Genomic DNA, 25,016 nt, shown 5'->3' with positions numbered 1-25,016 from the left:
GAGCCTAGAAGCCCACGGTACATTCCTGGCTATGGTTCTGCTCACTGTGTGACTTAAACCAGGATAATTATGACTTTTATGTCTTCCAGTTGCTTCAGCAGGGAAACAGGGGGAAGAATATCTTCTGGTGCCTATTTGTCACCACTTCATTTGACCTGTGCAAGCCTAGACAAATTCTGAAATCTTGCAGCTCAGCTTCACAGTTAAGGGGAACTTGGGGATATTTCATTAGGATTAGGCTTTGAATGGCAGCACTGTCTTTTAGCTAGGCTAGGCCTGGATCAACCCAGCATAACTTACTTGGGAGAAAATCCAAGCAATGAATTAATCAATCAATCCTTGGAAATGCAAACATCAATTTATTTCATGGCATCATATGTATGAGCTTTGCCTTCTCATTTCTTTTGGTCCTGCTGTTGCTGCAATGTGATGCTGAACCTGGAATTAAAGCTGATAGTATTGACCTCAAATTTTGGATTGGACCTGTGCATTTGCAGTTGCCTTCTCTTTTATTTCCCATGATTTCCAGCTTGTGTACTGTATGTGTGTTTGGGTGCCCACACTGTGCTTCTGCCATTTGTTTGCAAAATATCTCATTGGCTGAAGCTACTGTGGTGGAAATCATTAATGACTGCAATGCGTGCAATGCCTAATTAGACCTGGAACCCATGCCTTATCTTCTCACAGGCAGCCAAAAATCTTCAAGGGACTTGAATCATGATGATTGCAGTCATTTTGAGAAAATATCTAAATTCAGTCCATATTAGAGAGTTCCTGCTTTATTAGCAGCTGCTCGTTCTTGATTCCCTCTGTTTTTTGACATTCTTGTAAATTTAAATTCATTTGCTGCACAGGAGCTTGAAAGAACAGCACATTGAACTGTTTGCTCCAGTGCTCTGTTACAATATTTTCCCATAATAAGAGGGCACGAAAACATCCAGCTATCTGCTGGAAAATGTACTAATTATTTTCTGAGTGGTGAAAGGTCACAGCCGGCAAAGCAAGGGAAAGACAAGCAAGATCCATATAGCTCTGCATTGGAATTACAGCCTTATAGAAGCAATTGTAAAGCTTTTCTAAAACCATGTTGTCAAACAAGAAGTTTAAGACTTTGTGTCAAGACCAGGAAGAACTGCCCACAGAAACAGAGTTATGGGATTAGCAAAGAATAGGAACATTTCATTTTCAAATTAATTGAGCAAACTTTGATCATTGTGCAGCAAATACCCCAGACTTGAGAAATCCTGCCACTGACCTTGAAGGTAGAATAAAACTAAGGGAAAAGGGGAAATAACTCACCAATTTTTTAATTAGCATTTTGCCAAGACTTTTAAGAGTTTGAATTCCAAATGTTTTCTAAGAAAGGAAAACATTTTCTTTTATTGAACAGCCCTGGGGGTTCACTACCCTTTTCTCCCCCTCAATCCTCCCTGAGAGGTGTTCTTATTTCTTGTCTCTTGCATATATGTGTAAAAATACAAAGTCATTTGTAAGGAGTTCACTTAATTCCTCACTCTTAGATCACATTCGTTACACATTTTGTTTGGCAGAAGGGAAGGGAAGAGTGTGCTCCAGCCAGGGAATGCTGCTGTCCACTGAAAAATGTGTTTGGATGGAGGAGCTCTTTTTCATTGATGGATTGTGGCTTTTGGCAGCAGAGGTGGCAGGAAGCAGTTGCCATAACTACTATACCATCAAAACAACAACAACAACAAAAAAAAGGTTTTAAGTAAAGAGCCTTTTTTGAAATTATGGTTTTACTACCAATCCTGGTAGAATCCATCAGTTCAATATGATGGGTGGTAGGCTCCTGAATGTGGTCTCCTGAGTGTATGCTCAGGATATGCTTTTAGGGCTAAATTCAGGCTTTGGCTTGTAAGGTACATAGGAGAGGAAAATACACAGACAGCCAGAGAGCTGAACATAATCTGCCTTGCGTGGGATTTCAGGTTTTGGCTGGAGCCACACTCTGGTGTTAAATAGCAGAGTGAAAAAAGAGTATGTTTTTCAAAAGCTTTAAGGATGGGATTTACAAATTCACTGGAATGACATAGAAATAAAAGTTACATTTTTAAGTGTAAATCTAATTGTAGACATAATTTAATACTTATCTCTTTTCAAAGGATGGATATTGCCCAGAAAAAAAGCCCAGATACAGTTGATAAACACTGCAAACAACTGGAGTAGAACCCAGGGATGGTCTGGGTCAAACCCAGCTGAAGGCTTTTCATCCTCAGCATTACAGCACACATTATTGTCACTGGCAAATTACTCTGGCACTATTTGTGTGCTCTTCAAATCCGAAAGCATTTCACACTGCTAAAATAACCTCTTTCTGTTGCCATATAGACACCAATGTAGTTTTTGTGCTCCTCCAGCTACTTCCCTGCAGTGCTTTGAGCTGTGTCCCAAATTATTTACTCACAGGACCAAGTCAGGTGAATTGGCCTCACAGTCCTGCTCAAGGACTGGCTCCAAGGCAGGATTTATCCCTTCATCCTCACAAACTTCTGGGGGCAGCACAGAAATAATCCCTCAAGGAACCTTTGCAAACCATGGTCATGCTGCACCTCCAGCAGGGAGCCTCACCCTGGTCCCAGGCTTTTTCTTTTAACTAAGAGTCCTTGTGGTTATTCCTGTTAATCAAGCTGATGCCTAAATCCCATGTCTCAGGTGCATCTTCCTGGCCTGAGAAGGTGTACAAAGAAATTATATTTTTCCCTGCTAACCCTTTGCTCTGAAAACCAGTGTTACATTGAGGTACATCAGGAGTGACTGAGTCATTCCCACCCCTTCAGAGTTGTAATGTATATAGCAGCTACCATTGCTTCTGTGCAGGAGTAGGGGCCTCCTAGAATATCTAATTAAATAAATGAACTAGGCTTTAAAAAGGCTTAAAATATTAGACCTGTCTAGGCTGCAGTTTTTTAGTAACAATATCCACATCCTGATAAAAAATGACATATGAATTCTTCAGCTACTGCTTCTAATGGAAATCCATATATATCCTTTTGAAATCAATTTTTTTTTCCTTATATTTATCTGTTACATTTAACCTTGAATGAAGTTATCTCAAACCATCTGGGCTCCCTTCTTATTTAATTTTCCCTCTTGCAGTATCTAATTGAAAATTAAAGTATTTTTTCCTTTATTGCTGCTCTATTCTCTTATTTTAGCTGTTCTGCTTTATATTTTAAAGCTTAATCCAAGATACTGAGTTCTGTGAGATCTAAATTAACTCCCTGAGTTTTCCAAAGTTTTTGGATACTGCCTGGTTATGGCTTACATCCAGATTTAAGAGGGAAAAGATACAGTTCATAGATACTGTTCCTTCTTGGAGCTTTCCCCTTCTTTTTCTTTTTGTAGCTGTAAACTACACCTCCTAATTTCTTTTTTTTTCTGATGTGGTTTTTTTCCCCCAGTCTACTTGGTATTAGACATCCTATTTTCCATATTTCTAGAAACCTGACCAGCTCTGAAAGCAAACCAGGTGATGATTTAAATACACATTATTCATGCAGCCAAAGGAAATGGCTCAGGGGGTAGAAGATGTGGGCTCTGGGGAAACAGAGCCTGACACTGGAGCCATACTGGGAAAGCCTTGAGCAGGCTGAGGCAGGCAGGGACCTTCTGGAGGCAAAGCTGTTCCACAGCAACATCACCACTTGCCTGAGGTTCTGGCTTCATGTCTACCTGGCCTATTTTGGGGAAAAAAATAGCCAAGAATGCACAACAGACTCATCCCAAAATACGAAATGTTCTGATGGAGAGGGAAGCAAAGCATCGTTTGGTTCTTTCTTCTGTTCTCTGGAGGAAAAGTTCTTCACATAGAATTCTTCAGAGTTTGATTTGATTTTGACAAAGGTGTGGTGCCATGATGGAGAATTTTTATTCTCTGCGTGCATAGAGAGGCTGAGGTTTCCACAGCCAGGTCCTGCCACTTCCCTTCTCCCTTTGAAACCAAGCTGAGGAGCATTACAGCGTGCCTGTGCAGCCAAGTCTGCCTGTGTATTTTGGCATCTGAATGCCAGACTGGTTGGTAATTTCCCCTTAAATCCTTTCATAGCTGAAATTCCTGTCGAAACAACCTCTATCTCTGCTTGGCCATACGGAGCCCGTCTCAGCTCTGCCGCTCCCATCACCCCTCATAAGCAATGCCACTGCACGTTGCTTTCCTTCCTCCGTGTGCAGCGTGTACTTAAAATGAAATATTGGCCCCAAACCCCCCTCTGGATGTCTGTCAGATCTTAGCATGCCACATAAATATCAGTGAGAAAACATTCCTCCCAGCCCACACAGAACGCACCCAGCGCTGTTTGTTCTGGACTGAACCTGGCCAAGCACAGCGAGGCCTTCGGCAAAGTCCCGCTTCCAGTGGGCAGGGCCCGGCCTCAAATCCACCACTTTAAAGTGCTCTCGGAAAGTTTCCAGTGTAATTTTTGCTCCCCTTTAGTTACAGACCACCTTTAGTAGGTAACCAGGCCTGTTTGTTGGGCAGCTGCCATCTCAGCCCTTGCATGGGTGGCCTGCTGCCAGCTCTCAACTATTTCAAGATGTGAGTTCCCTGATGCTCTGGGGCACGACAGGACCGTCCTGCTGATGCCTTGAGAGGCTCCCTGGAGCACAGGCTGGACAGAGTTAAAGGAATAAAGTAGGGGTTTGTTAAAAAAGCCTTAAAGGATAACCTTGAGCAGTACAAGACCCTGGTCATGGCTCTACCCAAGATGGACCCAAGATGGGCCCTGAATCACGAGTTTTCACAATTTTATAAGTTTTGGTTCATCTCCATATTGGGGTTCATTGTCCAATTACAGCTTCAGGTGATGCAGTCCCATCCTCCCAGACTGCTCTCCTCATTTCCCTGTTGTTTACAATTTTTGGGCCTGAAGCTGCAATGGTGTCCATGGTTCTGGGGCTGGAAAAGGATTGTTTTGTCTGCCTGAGCTGTGAGGAGAGCTTGCTAACACTTTGTATGGAGTTCAGAGTGATATACTAATGGAGTTCAGAATGTGAAAATATGAAAGCTAAAACTTAAGGTGTCACTGGTGCTCACTGTGATGTTCCTCAAGAAAAAGCCATGTACCTCCATGGCTTTTCAGGGCTGCTTCCCAATGGGCCTCCTTGCTGCACTGCCATTCAGGTGCAATTTGCATGTTTTCCCCCCCTCCAGATGTAGTTTATGTGCACTAACACGTGTGAATGTGTGGTTACTAGGGCAGAACTCACATCTGCAACCCTCATCAGGGCATTTGGCCTTTGATCATAAGCAAAATGTTCCATGGGCATGGGAGGCATCCCACTGGGAGAGGGAACAGCACCTGCTACCCAGCAGCTTAAAGCTCAAAAGGAGTAAGGGCTCTTCACCTTTCTTTCTCCCACACCTACGTGTTCCAGAATTTCATCCAACTTCCTTGTCTCGCTGTATTTCTTTAGCAAGACTTGGAGCAGTCACTATGGTGGCAATGGCCAAAATGGCTGCTTTAATAAGCTCAGCCTTAGATTGCTACAACAAAGCCTTCGTGAGCAGCTGCTTAAGAAAACATCTGTGACTTTTCACTTAGATGTGGGTTTTTTCCCCAGAATAATCAAGGGAAAGCAAAGAGATTGTTGTCCTGGCCCTCCAAGCGTGGAAAAGAGTATTTTTCCTTGGCTTTTGTTAAATTATTTTTCCCATGCTCTAACTCTTCAACCCTGTCCTTGGGTCAGCTCAGAATGGTGAGTGGTCTAAGTATGATGGATTTATTGCTTTAAACTTCACAGAGTCCTGGAGAATGAGGTAACAGCAAAAGCAATGTGGAAAGACTTGTACATTTTTTAGTTTGATTACTGGAGGTACTTGGCGGTTTCCAAAACTGATTAAAAAAAAAAAAAAGAAAAAAAGATTGGTTTGGCTAGAATACTGAAATTGGATCAAATCCATCTTGCATCTCCACCTAAAAATAAGATTTGGGTCTACAAGTTGAGAATCTTGGGAATAAAGATCTCCCTCTTCACATATAATTAAAGGTTTCTGAAGAGGTGAAATGTCACAATATGATGAGATGGAAAATGCATTAAGAGAGAATTAGTTCATCTTCCTGATACAGAACAGTCCCTGCACAGTAATGGGATTATGGAAGCACTGGACATTTGGGAAGGGCTGTAATGCTGTGTCTGCTCCATTTGATTTGTACACCAATGGATTTCCCTTGCCAGTAATGGCTTTCTCTGAGCTACTGCAAACTCTGAAGTGGGAAATGAAAATGGAATTTTGGAGAGACAGGACCTGCCATGATCACAGTGACATTACAGCTTGTTATGCAAAGCTGTGGAGGAGGCACTGATGTATCCTTGTGGTGATAAGACTTTTTTGTAAAGAGCTTGAGCCCCTCTGTAGGTACTGACAGCTCTGCAAAGCTGCACTGCCATTGTTTAACAGCCTAGGAAGAAAAGGTGTTCCTAGGCATATATAAACTGTTTCTGTAAATAAAAACCAATTTCATTCACAACTTGCAAAACACAAGAAAGCAAAACCTCCAAGTTAATAAAAGGCAAAATCCCAAATTCATAAAAATGCCAGCCATCAATAGATTAGGTACATGGAGTAAGATTTAGACAGGATGAGTTTGCTTTTACTTTTGCCAAGAGCATCTTTTTGGAAAGCACCATTTTTGGGAACAAGAAAAGATCCCAGTATAGTGTTGTGGAATGTGAAAGGATAAGCAAGAAATCAGCGTGAAAAATGAATTATAAGGTTCTATTAGAAAAGTATTTTTGTAATAGTGCCGCTGAAGAGCCACACTTCAACTGGAGTATCTGCTGCTCTTCTCCCCAGAAAAACTCTCACCCTTCTGTGCCACCACCTCAGCACACAGAGTGCACCAACACCATCCCTTCTGGCAGGTCTTTACTGCTCTGAGATTGGTTTAGATGGATAATTATGAATCTTGCAAAAAAACACCCCCTTCTGTACTTTCCTGCTGTTTCACAACTCCCCCAAACACTTTAGAACTCCACCCTACCACAACCAAAATGCAGTGTTCACATATAAAATGAATATTTATGTCTTAAATTTATGCTCAAGATCTTTATGCTCATCTGCCTGCAGTAGGGCACAAAGAACAGAGGCCCCCAGACATACCATATAAACAAATCTTTTGGACCTATGATACAGTTTGTATTTATTACTTTTACTGAAATCACAGAGTCAAGTGTTTTAAGATTACAACTGGTAAATTATACATATGTAATAGTTTACAAAACAAAATATTGGCCTTCTGTGTGTCATTGTACAGTGTGGACCTTGCACAGTTCAGTTCAAATAAATTTATATTTTGTGTAACATATTTTTATGATGTAAACTGGCTGACACAGTGGTGCTCTAAAAATATTAACTCCCTCTGATTAGACAAAGACTAGGATGAAAAATAGGTTTTGTGACACATCTTGGTTTCTGAAAGGGTACTGGTATTTCAGCCAGGTGACAAAAGTGACTTCCCACAATATGCTGACACCAACAATGTACACAGTCATGTGAAGTAAACTAAGCAAACCCAAACTTTGTGCTTTCCCCTTACTCTTAACTGCAATGCCTTCTTCATTTTCTCTTATCTGATGCTAAGCAGATGACCTGGCAATAGAAGTTAAATTTATTGCTCTACAGAATTATACCCTGTCTCCAACTTACTTAATTCAGCATATTTCCTGTATCTGATGGGATTTTAACAATGCCTGTCACTATGTTTCATAAGATAACCTATTTGCAGATTTCACAGTTCACATGATAAATTGTGTAAACCAGCTACTATAAATAAAGAAAAAACTATGCTGTCGCAGTGGTGCAAGTCTGAAGCACCTCCAGCAAAGCCAAATGATACCATGAAGTAACTCCAAATTTATGTAGGTATTACTAAACCCAGTGTAACTTTTTTCCCTCTGTGAGTGGGAGTAATGGAGACCCAAGTACTCACATACACAAGCACACACACAAAATATTCACCTGCACTTAGCCACGGGTGTCTGAACATGGTCTATGATGATTGGGGAGAGGATTTTGCTGTCCTTACACTGGCTCTGAGCTTCCACAGACAATTTCCAGGGCAAAAGATGCTGTGAGTTTTGTCCTGTGACTCACAGAGTGCAGAGCAGTGGGATGGTGTTGGGGTATTTGGTGTGCTGTGGGGAGGAGCTCTTGCACCACTCACCTGTATTTAGGGCTTTTCAAATTTTATCACTGAAAACTTGTGCTTGGGCCTAAACCTTCTAAGACCCCTTTTGGGGTGCCAGTTGAGGACCCAATAATCTCTCTTACATTAAGAGACATTGCTGGTGGGTGTAATAAACCAGAAGTGTCTGCATTTACAATGTTGTTTGAAACAAGAATTGAAGTAGCTTTACTATACAAGTTAGTATAAGGGCACCCATAGGAAAAAAAGCCTTGAAAATGTTGCACATGGCAATATGAATGCAGTGAGGCACTCTGGCAGCTCTATAAAAATCAAATCATTTAATGAAAAAAGGAAAGAATTCTCCAAATCACATTAATTTTTTTCCCTGAAAATTCCAACCTATGCCCAGAGAATTCAATTTTACCTCTTGCTATAGGCTTCACTTCCTCCAGTGAGAACAGCATGGCATAAACAGAAACATTCACCTGAACTTGCTGCTGAAAGCCCACAATTAATGATGAAACCCTATTCAAAGCCTGCCCTTAAAATCATCAAAGGCCAGGCTTGTAATCCTTGGCATTTTGGACTGGGCCTTGAGAGAGGAAGCATCACCCACTGGCCATCCCCAATCCCTCTACAGCCTCGTGGCTGATTGGCTTTGGGCAGTGCCTGGGTGACAGAAGAGAGGCTGAGCTGGAACTGAACTCAGGAGGGCACTGGGGAGCAAGGTGACTTCCAGCAGAGTGGAACTGTTCATGTGCAGGCTGTGCTACTGCCCTTGCAGAGCCACTGGTGTTGGTCAATGAACTGACTGCAGAAAAGCTGGAGAGGTTTGTTCACATCACATTTTTCCCCTCATACTGCACCCAATTCTATTCCCTTGAGGTCTGCACTAGTTGGATTGGAAGAAAAACAGGTATTATTCTCATGGAAACATGCTTTGCTGTTTGGTTTTTGTTAGGTTTTTTTAATCTATCTTTGCCTGATGTGGTGCAAAGAGCTGAAATACAATTAAGTAAAACACTGGAAAGCCTTCCAAGTTGGCTTTTGACTTTTTACAGCCATATATGCATATTTATATATGTATATAAATAGTAATAACATAGAAAAAACTGCTTTTTTTAATGGTTCAGTCCTCATAAACCAAATAATTTGTTTATCAAGCTATTTTATAGAGACACCCAGGAGTTTTCTCTTTAGTGTTGTCACTTAAACATAAAGAAACTGCGTGAGAGAAGAGTGCTGGCAACTCAGAGAATTTCACCCATGGACTCCCAGTTACTGAAATTCTGCTACAATTAAAGCAAGGGGTAGGATCAGCTTTGGGGGGGTCAATCACTGAGGCCTGCAGCATGAATTGCACGTGCCTTTGAGACACCAATCTGTTTTCTGACTTCTTCAGGAGCCACTACAGGACTTTTTTTGGTCAGCAGACTTTTGGGACTTGCTTGTTCAGAGCTTTTTTGAAGTGTAACAAGGCGCTTGGAGCACAAAGTGTCATCAAATTAAAAAGCTACAACTTCTCAAAGGAAAAGGTGGCAGCAGAAAAAGAATACATCTACACATGTGTGTATACACATATACTCCTGTTCCATGCAGAAAGTCTTCTAAATAAAATCATACAAAAAATGACCAGTGCCATATATTATGTAAACTCACAAGGTGTACTTTCAACACGAACCCGAAGCATAAATTAAAAGAGAGCCAGAAAGAGAGACAGAGGCGATAGCAAAACATTTTAAATATAGAATTTGCACAATTGGTATTTTGTTAAATAAGAATAAATAAATTCATTACATCCATTCACATACCAGTTGTAAAAACAATAAATTATTTTATTTTTTTCAGTGCTATGTTGCTTTTTTTTTTAACAGTTGTTATTAATCCACAAGATTATTCCCTCTTCCCCTTGTGATAAAACTGTTTCCACAGGAGGGCAGCTGAACTTAATTTCTTGTACACAGTCAAACCAAAGATGCCAGGCTTTTTCCTAATGAGAATATCCTACTTGAAAAGCAGATGCTATAAACCCCACTGATGCTCAGGGGTCCAAATTTACCCATGGACATTGGAAGCCTGTCCCAAAGTCAGAGTGAATTTAACACTGAGATGGTTCCTGGCTGTGCCAAGAGCAGAACTCCAGGTTTCCATCCCCTCAGTGCATTTCCTGAATCCAGCTGTGCAACATTGGGCAGAAATGTAAACAATGATGTCACAGTGTGAGTGACACGGGATTCAGCTGAGAACAGACCTTGCACCAATTCTTCATTCATCAGGTACATGGGACAGCCATGGTTTGGAACTGGACTCTGATTTAGGAACACCTGAAAAAGCAAGTGTTGGCTTTACCTTTATCTTACATTTTTCAGGTTCTGCCTTGGTCTGTCTCCTTTGTCCCCTCATATATTTGCTTGTGTGAATTTGCTTCATTGCTGCACTGGTGAAAATCACTGCAGTGGTTTGTTCTTGTATTCATTTCTAAGTAAACTCTTTTCATTTTTAAAAGATACTCCTGGTCTAAGGAAGCTCCGAATTTATATCTGCATATGGCATGCCTAGATAGCATCCAAAAGCTTTACTCAGCCTGCTGAATATATAATAAATTATTACTATGATGCAAATACAAATACTTGCACATTCTGTCTCTGTTGTGACAGAACACAAACACCAATTAATGCAGCAGCTGCATGCTGAGACACATTCAATCTCCTGATTTTTTTTCCTCTCATGATGGTTTCTATTTGTTATGGACTTTTTGGAGAGGTTCTAGGACATGTGTAATACATATATAAGCATCAAAATTAGGTTACTTGGAAGGAAAAATAAGGCATTTCAAAGTGATCTTATTTTAACAGGCAGAGGAGGCATAAATGTTTACTTTCCAGCACTCTGCAAATCATCTGAGCCTTGATCTCAGTTCTTAGATTGGGATCAAGAACAAATGGGGAGTATTTCTAAAGATCCACAGTTTTGCACAGGATCTACTCCTGAACAGAAGGCCACACCATTTTTAAAAGCTGATTAATAACATTTGTTGGCAATCCATATAATAACAGAGGAGGAGGCCCTTCCCTTGGTACTGTTTATTTTAAACAGGGTAAAATCCAGATCCATCTCCAGATTTCACAGTTGTAGATGTAGCAACTCTATGCTGTTTTGAAATAATCACATGATTTTTAAGAGTTCACACAAACATGCCACCACAGTTGCAAAAACATGTTTGTGTCAGCCTGGAGTCAGACCTGCCCTTCTTGCTCCACACTCCAGTGAGTTTTCCCTGCTGATTTCATGCCTGGGATTTTCAGAAGAGCCTGAGGTGTTTCACTGCTGAAGTACCACTGACTTACAGCTGAGGCTTGTCTGAAAATCCTCCTGCAGTCTACTGTTCTCCTGTGTGGATGAACAAAAGAGTAAAAGATGGGGTTCTACTTTCATCAGTGTTTTTTTTACCACTTATTTTGGTACTTGTTACCTTAGGGTCTAATTCAAAACCTGCTGATATTAAAGAAAGCAATTTTACCAGGGCTGCTCTCAGGCCTCCACCTGCACAAGGTGAAATGCCCAGCCTCAGTCACAGAACTTCCACAAGACAATAACAGGATTCAGGAATTGCTGCCAAGGAAAACTGTTACCAGCTACTGCCTGTGCTGTGGAAACAGTCTTATTGATATTGGACAAGTCCTCCACATCCTGATGTGGTTTGACTTCCTAGTGACCCTTATTCCTCCCAAATGTGGTAGATATACAAAACATGAATGCCTTCTATAGCTTTTAAAAAACCCCAAAACACAAACAAAAACAATTTAAAAAAAAGACAAATAGTCACAAACTTTTGCTGGTAAGATGAATACCAGAGTTAGACACGATGGACAAAACAGTGATAAAATATTAACTGCTTGCTGTGTTTTTTGACCTTGAGAGCCTCTTGAAAATATGTAGGTACATTACACATTGTTAAATTCAAGGTAGAAGCCATAGAGAAAATACCAGAGAAAGTAGCTGAACACAGCCTCAGAGCATCTGAGTCAGAAGACACTTGATTACCTCACCTGTAAGTTTTGTTTCTCTAACTAGTTTTCTACAAAGCACAGTATGCCTTTGTTTCATGGAGAGGACAGCTCTTGCTCAGTGACAGCAAGGAGCCCAGGCTGTGACACAGCTGGAACCAGGGAGGTTCACAAGCACTGTGTACACAAACTCCTCCTGCAGCCAGCTCCTGCTTTGGTGCATGACTGACACACAGACGAGGAGGAGCTGCTGATGCTCCTGCTGCTGGAGCAATGGGGGGTTCCCTGCTCTGCAAGCTGCTGCAAGGCTCAAGGCTCCTCCTGAGAATTTTGGGGTGGAAACACAGGATTTGTCAGACATTAATGATATACTGTCAGGAAATTCCTACTGTGAAGACGTATTTCCTTTTGTCAAAACCAAAAGGTATCACTTTTAAAAACCAGCAGCAAGCTCTTCATTTTCCAGTAAAACATCTGTGGCCCTTTCTGAAGGATGGACCAAGTCCACAAGGGCTGCAGATATACTTTGGTCAATCATTTTGCTTATGTAGTTTGTCTTTTGATTTCTTTAATAGAAGGAAGTGATATAAAGTGATACACCAACTGAAAGATATTTACAAAACAGTATAAAATAAGCTACTGTGGGATCATGGAGACATGTGACATTTCCTAAGGACATACTGTAGTAGAGGTAGGTGAAAAAGGGGAGATGATTCTGTAACCTTCAAATATCCCAGGATCCTCCATTCACTAGTTTTTCTTCTTTTGCATTATTTTATTCTACATTTTTGCAGACACAGAGGGCTTATAACAACTTTAACGCTTACTTTCTTTGACGTATTAAGACCACCCTACTCTTATTTAAAGCAGTGCACATCTTCATTTGGTCCAAACAGGCAGATTCTGCCCATAATTAGAGACTGAACGCAAGTACTTTGAAGCCTTTGCTTCCGTCTGTGTGGGCAGACCTGACACCAGTACGCCAACAACGGCTTACTCAAACCTCCTTGAAAGCAGCTCGCCATCACAGGTTAGCACTTTTTCAGCAAGCACTGTTTGAACGCTGAGGGTCTCTGGGAGAGCAGACATCCCTTGGCCAGTTTCCCGTGCCCATCCTTGCACTGCACAGTCCTGGTGTGCCAGCCCGTGTCGCACGTTCGAGAGCAGGAGAGCCACGGCCCCGTCACCCAGCGGGGCTGCGCGGCCTGCGCCGTCACTTTGCCGCTGCCACCGCTGCTGGGGACAGAGTTTGCCAGCTGGCCCTGTTTCTTTGGCACGAAGAAGCTGTAGCGCACGTCCACGGGCTGCGTGGGGTCGGTGGCCAGGATCTGCACGATCAGGATCTCCTTGGTGGCCGAGTGGCCCATGGCGTGCAGGAAGTCATCCTTGTGGCTCCAGCCGCTGTAGTTCATGACGGTGCCGTTGATGTCGATGATGGTTTCCGAGGTGGAGATCATGTACTTCCCGTTGACCAGGTACTCCCCGTTCTTCTTCTTCAGGGCCAGGTAGGCCGTGAACCTGCTCTGGTCCTTGCTCTTGAACTGCCGCACTTTGATGTGGGTCGCCCCTTCCGGGATCTTCACAACGTCCGTGTAGCCCTTGCTGAAGGAAGGGAAAGAAGGAAAATTCTCACTGCAACGCCTCACAAAGTCACTAGCATGACAGAATCACAGCATCAAGCAGGCTGGAACAGATCTTTGAGTCCAACCTATGGACAACAACATCTTGCTTCATTTCAGTTCAGGCCACCTGGATTTTCCCTAAGATTAATTTAACCAGGTTCCACTCTTGGCCTGCTATGTTGTTCTTCATGTTCCCCAAGAAGTTCCTACTGCAATTCTTGCAGATTGCTTAATCTTTAGCTTTAGGGACAATTTGACGTGGGTCAGATACCAGAGGAATGAAACATAACAGATAGCTTATGGATTTCAGCAAAGGGTGGGAAATATGAAATATGATGCACGCGCTGCCTGCCAAGGAAAAGATAATGAGATATGCATTGGTTACAGCTGTTTCTTGCTATAATGATGATTAAGGAAAGCACAAGCAGAGGAACAGCTGGGTAGAGGTACCTTGGGAACATTTAAAAATAGTCTTGATCACCAAGAAAAAATCTGTTTACTTTGAAATCTATAAAGCCAAAGATTAATTGTCAAGTGTCTAATAAGAGGGGCACCCAAAGGCATTCGTACCACCACGGAATTCTCTACTAATTATGAACTATCTTAACAGGGAGTTAGAAAAGGAGATTAAACTCTTTTACCAAAAGTGACAAGCATTCAAAACCTGCAAGTGTGCTGGAATTTGTCACTATCTCAAGTATGTTATTTTAACTTTACTGATATATAAAAAACAATTTAAAGGCTTAACATAGCTGTAAGCTACCAGCTGGACATTGGAGATGTGTTTTCATTCCTAAACCCGTGGCAAAGCCATCCTGAAAGTACCTCATATCTGACAGGTTTCATGAGAAAATACATGAAAAATACATAAAAGTGATGGCATCTCCTTTGGGATTGTTTAAAGAATAGACTGCTAATTTTGAGAACTTTTGGCTGCACAAGCAGAAACTGCACGTATTACAGATGAAACATTTGGGCTGATCCCCTGATATTTCCAGCAGTTATGGGACAAGGACTTAAGACTCCATTGATTTAGCAGCTCCATAAAGCTGGAGCAATATGGTGTGAATCCCAGGCTGGGGACTCTGCTCTACAGCACTGCACAAATATTTTTACACAGTTCAAACATGTAATTAAAGTTACAAAATCATTTGTTCAAAACCTACAAGCAGTCCTGGAAAATTCAAGTTGTCTGCAAGAAGAGCTACACTCAGTTGTCTGCAAAAAGAGCTGTAATGCTCCATGTGCACGGAGAAGCATGTGCAGATTAGTTCTCCTCTTTCCCAATTTCTAATAATTTGGTTTTACAGTTTTTTAAACAAAAATCATAGGAAGCAGATTTCCCAGAAGATTCTGTTTTGCCTGCTTTAAAAGAAAAAAACCCAAAAACTAAACCAAACCAATGTTGCCATAGCAATTGTCTGTAATGGGAAATACTAGTTTTCCCTTGTATATTTAAATTTCCTTGTACATTTAGTGTACAAATTGTTAAAGTTTATAGTGGACAGCAACAAGGGACCCGCCATTTTTCAGTGGAGGAAACATGACTTTCCTACCAGCACTGCCCTTTCAAACCAAACTGTAAAAACAGTTTACAGACAATTAAGATTTCACTATTTTAATCAGGGGTTTATTTTAATGTCAATTACTTGCAGAGAAGAATTGCCCCAAACAACTTTTCCAGTAAAAATAAATCAGCAAACCCAAATCCAATCAAAATCATATTATAACACAAATTTACCCTCTGGCCAGTATCATGACATTTAAAGGCATGATTTGAGGAGTAAAATGGCAGCTTCACAGGGATAATTATAATAAAGCCCTCAATTTCCAAGTGTATCTATGGTACAAATCTGGCCTCCCTGAAATTCAAGGAGTCCCTCTAACACTTTTCCTGGAGCTTGATTATTGCTAAATCACATGAAATACATCCCCTGTCAATTGCATTTAGACATTCGCAGACATCCCAGTATTTACAAATTGGAAAAGATTTGGTTTATGTAATTAGTAATTTGGTTGGAAAGCCAAAGAAATTCTTTTTGGCAGAGGTCATCATTAGGTGAGCATTCATTGGTTTACCAAGAAGAAGATTAGTTATGTTTATTTTTAGAATAAATTCACTCTCCAAGCCATTTTTGACTGCTATTAATCAGCTGTTGAAATGTATAGAAATAAAAGATCATTTCAGGATTCAGATTGCAACTTTTGGTAGCTTTAACCATGCTATGTAAGAATTTGGAAGATATAAAAATCAAGTTCATATATAAAATATGCTTAACACTGTCACTGATTCTGAGTAAATATTGTTAAGTAAAAGTTTCTATGTGTAGATCAGTCCTTTGATATCTTGGAATCTGTGAAAATGATGATTAAAAATCCCAATTTTTCTATGAATCTTAAGAATTGAAGAGGAAAAAAGTAGTTGACAGAAAGGACTTACTTGAGATTGGTCTATTAGTATTGCCCCCAGTGCGGTGAGGGAAAATCATGGCAGAAGCTCCTTTTATTTTACTTGTATTATATTTTATTACTATTAAAAGGTGAACTCTGACAGAAAAATGGCTCATGGATAACTGCTATAAATATTTTGACTTTAAAAGATCCATATGGAGATTGATATTACGCCAGTGGACATGAAGGGATATGAAGAGATATACTCATGAGTAATCCTATGATACTTCTGATATCTCATCTGTTTACCTGAACTCCACACATCCTCAGCAGTGTGAAAAGGCAAATTTGGGGTATAATGTCTCTCAGCTATTAAAGAAGGTGTTTATAGCTGTCTGCTTCTCTGCACTTCTAATACAAGGAATGCGTGTCACAAAATCAGGCGGGATGTCCTCAGTGCCACTCAAAATACATGAGATGAAAAAGCACTCTCAGGGTGTAACTTGCTAATGCAGCAACAAGTAGAAAATGCAAAACTTGAGAGAGATGAAGATAACTCTGATCCCAACAACTTTCTGATTCACCTCTCTCTTCCTCTGTCCTTTAGGAACCACAATCCATCTGACACAGCAAGATTTGCAAGTGGCATGACTTGCTATTCCTGTTAGTGCTCACCTGCTTCACTAGCACTTTGTATCAGAAATTAGCTGGGTGCAGTTTTGCCAGCTGATGCTTTACCAATTTCAGGATAATGCTAGGAGCCAGCTGTGCACATCTGGAAGCTGCAATAAGCTACAAGCAGTATGTTTTTTTCCCCCCATGTGAAAGCAAATTGCATTTAGAGGGTGAAAGCATGCAGCACGTGGCAGAGTAACTATTTGCACAACAAGATGTTGAGATCAGTACCTCTTTTTGGTGAAAGTTCCCATGACTTTTGTGCAGCTGGAGTTGTCTCCTCCACACACCCCACACTTGTCATACTGGAGCTTGGATCCGATGATGCCATCGCAGCCTGTTCGGATGCACTTCCCTCGCACACAGACTGAGTTGCTGTAGGGTCGACACTCCGTGCCATCGGTGACCTGGGCAAGCAAATAAAACTTGCTTGAAACTGCCACAGAGATTTGTGGGTTTGGATCCACCTGGCAAAACCTAGTTCCTCATTTTAGTCACCAACTCAGAGCAGGCCACCTCCCCTGACAGACCACATTGAGCTCCTCTAATATTGGTGGTAAAAAATGCAGATTAAAGGACAAAAGCAAGGACAGCTAACTTTCAGTTTGGACTGCATCTGACAGAACAAATTGACCAGAAGTCTCATCTGTGCCACTAATTATCCTATGCTAATTGGTTCTTTAGGAGTTACTCTGGACTCCTTAAACACAGTTCAGGGTTACACCTACTCTTTTCTCCTAATACTCTTTTTCCTCCAGAAAACCCCATAATGACAGAAAACTCCGGGCAGAAAGTCCTTTATCCACTACTGAAAACAAACTTCTGCAGAGAGGCCCATAATTTTCATGCATTCACATACTGAGATATGGAAAAACTTAATCTCATTTTCTGGCCCTAAGGTACAACCAGTGGATCAAACTATTAAATCTCATCACACAGTTAAATATTTGCATCATATGATTAACTTCTTTTCCCTGGTTGTAGGGAAAGATTTCTAAAATATCTAAGCTGGAGCATGAAACCCTGACTGGAGCTACCGTTACCTTCTGAGAAAATACCACATAATAACCGGTTCCTTTGGCTCGGCAGGTGAGCTTGCAGACGTCTCCAGGTAGTACTCCAGCGTACTTGGGGACCCATTCCACAAAAGTCTTGACCCCTTTTGCATCAGACTGATAGCCATTCCTTGCTTCACACTGCTCTTGTCTGAAAGATTTAGCTGTGGAATTATTCACATCATTAGTGGCTATTTCAGACCATGCTGGAAATATCATTATGTCCATCTATTATTCCAATTTCTTTCCTACATCATTTTTAAGTTATGTCACACCACTTCTTTACTTAGAACCGGCCTTCCAATCCCTCTACTGTTTTAGCTTGGAAATCCCCCAATGGCATAACAAGCATTAAAGGCCTGAAGTTTGCATGATGTTTCATTTTAGAGGACTGACTTTTTTCACTTTCTCCATGGCATTCATGGCGAGGTGTGGGTGAAGAATTAGGATATTGTACGAATGCTGAACATCTTGCCTTGATAAATACAGTCTGGGGAGGCTACAGAGAGCCTTTGCTGTGTGGTTTCAGGGCAGATAATCAGTGTTTAGGGTCTGTGAAGGGAGGGAGGGCTGGAGCAGGGGGGCACTCACCGCTGGCGGGGCAGGGGGTGACGTTGCAGGAGCGGTAGATGGCCCGCTTGCCTGTGCAGTACCTCCCGTTGTTCCTGGGGGCTGGGTTGTTGCAGTGGCGATAGGCAAACTGAACTCCCCCACCACAGGTACGGGAGCACTGTCCCCAGGGTCCCCAGGACCCCCAGTTGCCATGGCTCGAAGCCTGAAAAACACATGGAGCAGCAGGAGGTGAGTTTGTCATCCAAGCATGAATGGAGCTGTTGCCTCAAAGTCACTGTTAATGTTTTCCTCAACTAAAGGCAATTCCTTCAGTTGGCCATTCAGGGGTAACAGGTCTTAGGAACCTTCTTTCTCCCAGCAAAGTTAATTTCTATCTTTTATCTGCACACTGATGATGACATCTGATTTGCACTGCAGGTGCAAAGCGACTGCTGGGCCTTGCTCCACACAGCCACGTCCAGCCTCTTCACAGAACACACCCATGGTTTCATGGACTGCTCATTTATTTTTTGCTATTGCTACCAGAAAGGCCTGTTAAACTGGCTCCAAGGGATTCAACTCCCAGAATAAACCCATACTTCTCATCTGAGATTAATTAAATCCAGTTATTGTGATGTACACATTGGTATTGCTTGGAATTACTGGCAAGAGATGGAGTTGACAACTCTGCTACATTGGCCATAGTATTGCAATATCAGGTTGAAGTATTGAAATACATAAAAAATGGTATAGGAATCCATTAAAAAAGTGTTTAAAAGGCTGTATCTTGATTTGAATGGCTCCCATAGTTTGCAATTATTTTCACAAAGCTACACATCTCTTCTGTGGGTGTAACAAAAGGGGCTACTTTCTACCCAGAGAATTTAAAAGTATCTAAACTGTGCAGCTGACAGCTCTCATGGGGATGGGGATTCTTCAGATGTATAAAGTAGACAGAGGTTCTCTGTCACTGGAAGCACAAATTTTTCTGATCCAGAAGTTATACTCCAGATTAATTTCATCTGCCCTTTTCTTCATTAGAATTAGGGCCTTGGGGCCTTTCAGATGAGGGCTGTCAATTAAACATGGAGATGAGATTTATCTTGCTTTCCATGCCATGTCAGAAATTCATGTCCTGATAAAGTGCCATTTACTGAATGGGCAAATCACTACCTCCAATGCTCCAGGAACAAAGGCTTTCCTTAAAGAACAAAATACAATTCCTGAACCTCAGCAGCATTTTTCCTAAATCCCTCACCAACAACACCCCAATTATGTGCTAAAAAAAAACCAAGGCAGCTTTCAATCTGACTCCCACAAAAACCAGCACCATGGAATCACCTTTTCAAATCCCCCTTGGGGTGACTTACAGAGTAGTATTTCTTCTTGGTTTTGTCCACGCATTTCCCTTGGAGGCAGATCCTTCCTTTGCCACAGGGGGTTCCTTCAACGGCAGGCAGCTTCTTGGTGAGGCAGACCATCTGTCCCTGGCGCACCACGGCGCACCAGAGGCGCGAGCACACGTCCATGCCGGGGCACACGGTGTACTCGGCGCCGAACGCCAGCTTGCACTGCCGGATGGCGTCGTACGTCTGCCCCGGCAGCTCCTCGGGGCCCATGATCTGCTTCCTGGGCTGGTCCAGCAGGCAGTTCCCTGCAAGAGCAAGCCAAGGTGTTGTTCACTCACTTATTTACTGTTATTTTCCCTGCAGCGCTGCGAAGTCGTTTGGGCGACAGCAAGCCTTCTTCAAGGGATGGTGATTTGAAGATTCGGAGGTGGCATCAGGTTTTGCACGACGTCAAACCACTGCCCACTGTGTTCTGACCCCACTGCTGAGCTGCCTGCTCCCAGCCTGAGGTGTAAATGAGTTTATCCAGGTCCTTTTGGCCTTTCAGTCCTTTACACAAGACTAGGAACACATTCTGTGCTATTTATCAGTTTGTAATTTAAAGAGCGAGCTAGACTCATGTAAGCAAGACTCAAAGCAAGCACAGTTGTTGTCTGAGTTTTAAATCGAGATGTCAGAAATAGTAGAGCTTCTAAAGGGATTCCAGAAAAATCAAAAAGCACAGACTTGTAGCCAATAAGGCCAAAAAACCCAAACAAAACAGATAGAAAAATCGAAATTTCTACCAGCCTAAAAGAAAAATATATTCTGCATATCAAAACTAATGTTGCCACTAAAGCTGGACTGCACTTTTCTTTTAAGGAGTGATACTTGGCTGTTTATGGAACTAGTTTGAAAAGGGTTATGCATTTTATACAAAAACCCAAAAATAACATGAAGAAAAAACTGCATGAATGTAAAGATTTGTATATGTGTTTTAAGGTCTGCAGTGGTCAAGATTTGTCTGGTACACTCTAAAAATGAGAATTCACATTTATGTTCTAGTTATCTTCTGATAGCTGTTTTTTTTACTATTGAAAATCTCACTTGTTGACACGGAGAACTATTTATTCAGTGTAACCTCTTTTACACTTCATGAAAGGGATATGTGGTCTGGGCAAGCTTCACTCATCCTCGGCCAAAATAACTCACCACAATTTACCTCACTTTGGAACCCACACCAGTGTTCTTCACTTGCATAATGGCCGAAAAAAGCCTATCTATAAAACCCTCACTATTTACACAAAATGGAATAGAATTTCATGCCATGGCAGGGAGTTTGAGCAAACCAAATACCTCATTTCTCAATAGCTAGAGTTTTCCTTCCAAAACACACACTGCAACTGTTCTGCTCTTCTAAAGACTAATGCCAATTAGCCAAATTAGCCAAAAATTCTTTCTGTGTGATGACTTGCAACCAAAAACTGTCTTGTTAAACCTGTTCTATTTGCTGACCCTGATTTACCCTAGCCTTCTATTTAATCTGCATTATGCTGAAATTGTAATGTAGACAAGGTGTGCCAATGCTAACTGTCATGTAATAAAGATAATTAAAAATACCCTGGGCTGTTGTAGCGCAAAATATTAGAGATGTGATGAAGAGTAAGATTTTTCCTGGAGTTTTTGGACATAATTTGCTTAAGTTCTGGAAAAAATACACTTTGTAAAAGTAAACAGCAGTGGAAATCCTCCTTCATATATCTCATAAGGAGGGAGAAAGCCACTGAAATGTGAGGGCAGTGATGGGAAGGCTGTAGCATGACAATATTTAGTATTATACGTTGCTTTTATACCTATGCCTAAGTTTATCAAACTTGCAAGCAGAGCTGTTTTTCAGTATTTTAAAACACCATACTAACACTTCATTTCGACTGGAAATAAAAATTTAGAGAAAAAGGAAAGAAAAGTCTAATCCTTGCATAGAGTAATCTGTCAATCATTCCAGTTGAAACCCATTATATGTGAGTAACAAACAGTTTTCACAAGCTCACACAGCAAATGTAGCATTTTTTCCCCTTCAGAACACAGGGAAATGAGATCCAAACTTCTCTTTAACTGAGGGAAGTTGTTTGTGCAATGTCTACAAAGCCAGGTGCTCCAGCTGATCTCATACGATAAATTCAAAACTGAAGATAGGCAAGGCCCCTATGGATTTCCCACAGGAAAAAAAAAAAAACATCTTTATATGGGTGGACTGTAGTAGTGTCTGTGTTTGGACAGGGTGAAATGAATTGCAGGTGTTTTTATCACCAGCTGGTCCCACCTCCTGCTTGTCATGGCCCCTGGTGGGAGGGCAGAGAGCGCTTCAATTCTGCATTATATTTCAACATCCAGAGCATATAATACTGCTAGTCCCTTTTTTTTTTTTTTTCCTTTAGTCCTGGGAACCAAAGACCATCTTTGTACCCTGGAATAGAGCAACATTGTTGGCTGATGACAGTGCTAATTAAGCCATCTCATTATCTCTCTCAATGCCATGTGTAATATATCTTGGAGGGGAAAAAAAAAAAAGAAGGTGGAACAAGATCTGTGCAGGAAGAAGATAAGCAGGATATAAATTAATTAAAATACAAACAGTCCTTGTTCCAGGTTGCACAGAGCACTGGGACTGAACACACTAAGTCCCAAGCAACCATCCCAAGCCTGGTGGTTGGCATGACAATAAAGGCAATTAGTACCTTTGGAAAGGCTTTGCTAAAAGCAGATGAATATAAATGTCACTCTCCTCTGGACACCAACCGAGCCTTTTCTTCCTAAATGTCAAACTGTTGTCTGGGGTCATCTCGTGAGTGTAAAAAAAATGATGATACCATGACAGAGCTGTTTATTGTTCTCTGAGCAGGCACCAGGAGACAAGGAATCAGCACCTTGATCCTCCCCAGGCCCCTGTCTAACCTTGGACGAAACATTTTCATTGTGATTTACTCAGCTGGCTTCATGTAATGCTGCTGTCTGCAGTGCACTCAGCTGTCAGGTGTTCCACTGCTGAGGAAAATCACTTTATGGTGTCATTCAGCATGCCCCTGTGCTGCTGAGGCCAGTGATTGTCAGATGAAATTTTCATATTGTTTGAAGTCAAATTATTGACTTCCATTTTGACTTAATAGATGGCATTTGTATTCTGATAGGACAGATCTGTGATTAAAAAAAAACCTGGGAAATTATAAATTTCTACAGAAGACTGTTACTTAGAAAAGGTCTCTGAATGGCTGATCCATTAAGAAAAGAGATTCCTTAAATATGAATTGAAAATCACACCAACAGCATCAGCAATAAAATTAATTCCCAGAGGACTATAGACCTACATGATGAGAAGTTGAAATTTTCTATGAATAATTTCATCATATCAATAACTCTTGAAGACCACACAGCTAAATGACAGCTACTCATGAACTGAGGAGAAAACAGCTCCTTACACTCTCTGAGAGGTCATTCATGGATGGTGGGAGAGTTACCTCAGTAACTCAAAAGGGAAAGTTCTCTTCATTTGTGGAAATTAATTTGGTAATATTAAATCAATGCCAGAGCAATATGGATCATAAAACAGGATAGTACAGATTAATGGATCTAATAAAATTGAGAGAAAAAAAATTAAATCATTCACAGAAAAGTATTTCAGAGAGCACTGAAACCAGCCAACAAAATATTTAAAAGCAAACCTTTACATTCAACAGACACACCATACATTTATCCATAAGCATTTTGGTTACCATAACAACTTGATTCATTCACTCAATTATGTCATTTTTATCTCAGCCTTTTGGAATCTGAGTGGTTTGTTTAATAACTGCAGTTGCTTTGGGACCACAGTGAAGACTTTAAAATTCATTAAAGAGTGAAGCTGAAGACTATGTTTTTTCATTTCTACTTTTGGAAAACAAATTTTTTGTCCTTATTCCCCAAGGGGTAAATGTCATATTTAGCAAATAAACTGCCAGAAAATGTTCTTAATAAAAAATATAGATTGACAGTAAGAAGTATCATGTAGCTGACACAGCGAGTGATAACACATACCATGGCCATCATCAAAGAATTCTGTGATAGTTGCTGAAGTGCACTTGGACCAGGGTTTGGAAGCATCAATGCTGGTCAGAATGGAGGACATCAGGCGCTTGTCTTCCATGGAGCCAAAGTTCTCCTCACAGAACTTGGAGTCATCATGGGAAAGCCCAAGCAAGTGCCCTGTGGAAATGAAACAAATTAATTAAATTATATGACTATCCAGCGTTTACCAGCTGGAGCTCACAGCCATGTGAGGGAAGGGAACTATACTCATTTATATTTATCAACAATTGACTTCTTACTGTTTCTCCAAATCACCTTCAGCAAGAAAAACTTTGTGAAAATGGTCTGCAACAGTCTAGAAAGGTGCTACATCTTTTTAAAAAGCTAAAAATAAAAGTATTTAAGATGCAACAAAACAAAGGGTAGAAGAATAAATGGGAATAAAGCTGCAGAGAGCTGAAGCCTGAACTTAATGCTCCAAATGTTCAACTTAAGCCAGAAGTTGATTAATAAGATATGCAAGGCTAAACCGAGAGTCCTTTAATAAGGACAAGACCACCTATCAAAGGCACTGCAGAAAAAAAAGCCTGATGCCCTGAAAGGGACCCATTCTGTAGGATTGGGCCTTTTCTTTTTTTCAAGTAAGTAAAACCATTTTTTTTTGGCAATACTTCCTATATAAGGCCAGATAATGCTGATTTTATGCTGCACTAAGACACTGAATATCGGGAGGTACATGTCAAGTTTCTATCTGACACAGCACTACATACAAAGACTTGCTCTGAAGAGATGACAACAGCCTTGTTTTTTCCAGACAAATGCTGGTGTTGAGCAACACAATTCACTGCTAAGATTATTATTTCAAACTGACAGATTCTTCTGACAGAGTAACCAAATGAGTGCACCACTTCTAACCTACAGAGCAAATTTTCTGGAAGTGGGTTGAACATTTAATACATTGTATTTATATTGTATTTACTGATCCAAGAGTGCTCACAGTTGTAGAAATTACCTCACTGCAGAATGTTTGTGAAGTAAGGCAATGAGGGTCTCTCAGTGGATAAGGAGCTTAATTTTTAAGTCTTTGCCTTGGAACTAAACAGCCCTGGGTGGAAAAAAAAAAAAAAAAAAAAGCTGGAGCATTGATCCAAAGAGTTTGGCTGAGTAACATCCC

The 25,016-nt window shown here is 41.0% G+C and overlaps 1 protein-coding gene across 1 annotated transcript in view; it reads right to left on the bottom strand.

Moving 5' to 3' along the window:
- Nucleotides 1-7,148: 7,148 nt before the first annotated feature.
- Nucleotides 7,149-25,016, bottom strand: part of ADAMTS5 (ADAM metallopeptidase with thrombospondin type 1 motif 5) — a 42,323-nt gene continuing 24,455 nt past the window's right edge. The window contains exons 3-8 of the mRNA XM_085590611.1: nucleotides 23,852-24,019; nucleotides 19,820-20,103; nucleotides 18,489-18,672; nucleotides 17,886-18,061; nucleotides 17,074-17,249; nucleotides 7,149-13,756 (exon numbers count right to left, since the gene is read on the bottom strand). Of these exons, the coding sequence (XP_085446737.1) occupies nucleotides 13,186-13,756; nucleotides 17,074-17,249; nucleotides 17,886-18,061; nucleotides 18,489-18,672; nucleotides 19,820-20,103; nucleotides 23,852-24,019 (1,559 nt within the window). The 3' untranslated portion in view covers nucleotides 7,149-13,185. The remainder of the gene's footprint in view (nucleotides 13,757-17,073; nucleotides 17,250-17,885; nucleotides 18,062-18,488; nucleotides 18,673-19,819; nucleotides 20,104-23,851; nucleotides 24,020-25,016) is intronic.

This window comes from Lonchura striata, chromosome 1, assembly GCF_050655825.1.
Source record: "Lonchura striata isolate lonStrDom1 chromosome 1, ASM5065582v1, whole genome shotgun sequence".
In the NCBI taxonomy this organism is placed as follows: Eukaryota; Metazoa; Chordata; class Aves; order Passeriformes; family Estrildidae; genus Lonchura; species Lonchura striata.
This window is presented reverse-complemented; position numbering and strand designations above follow the sequence as displayed.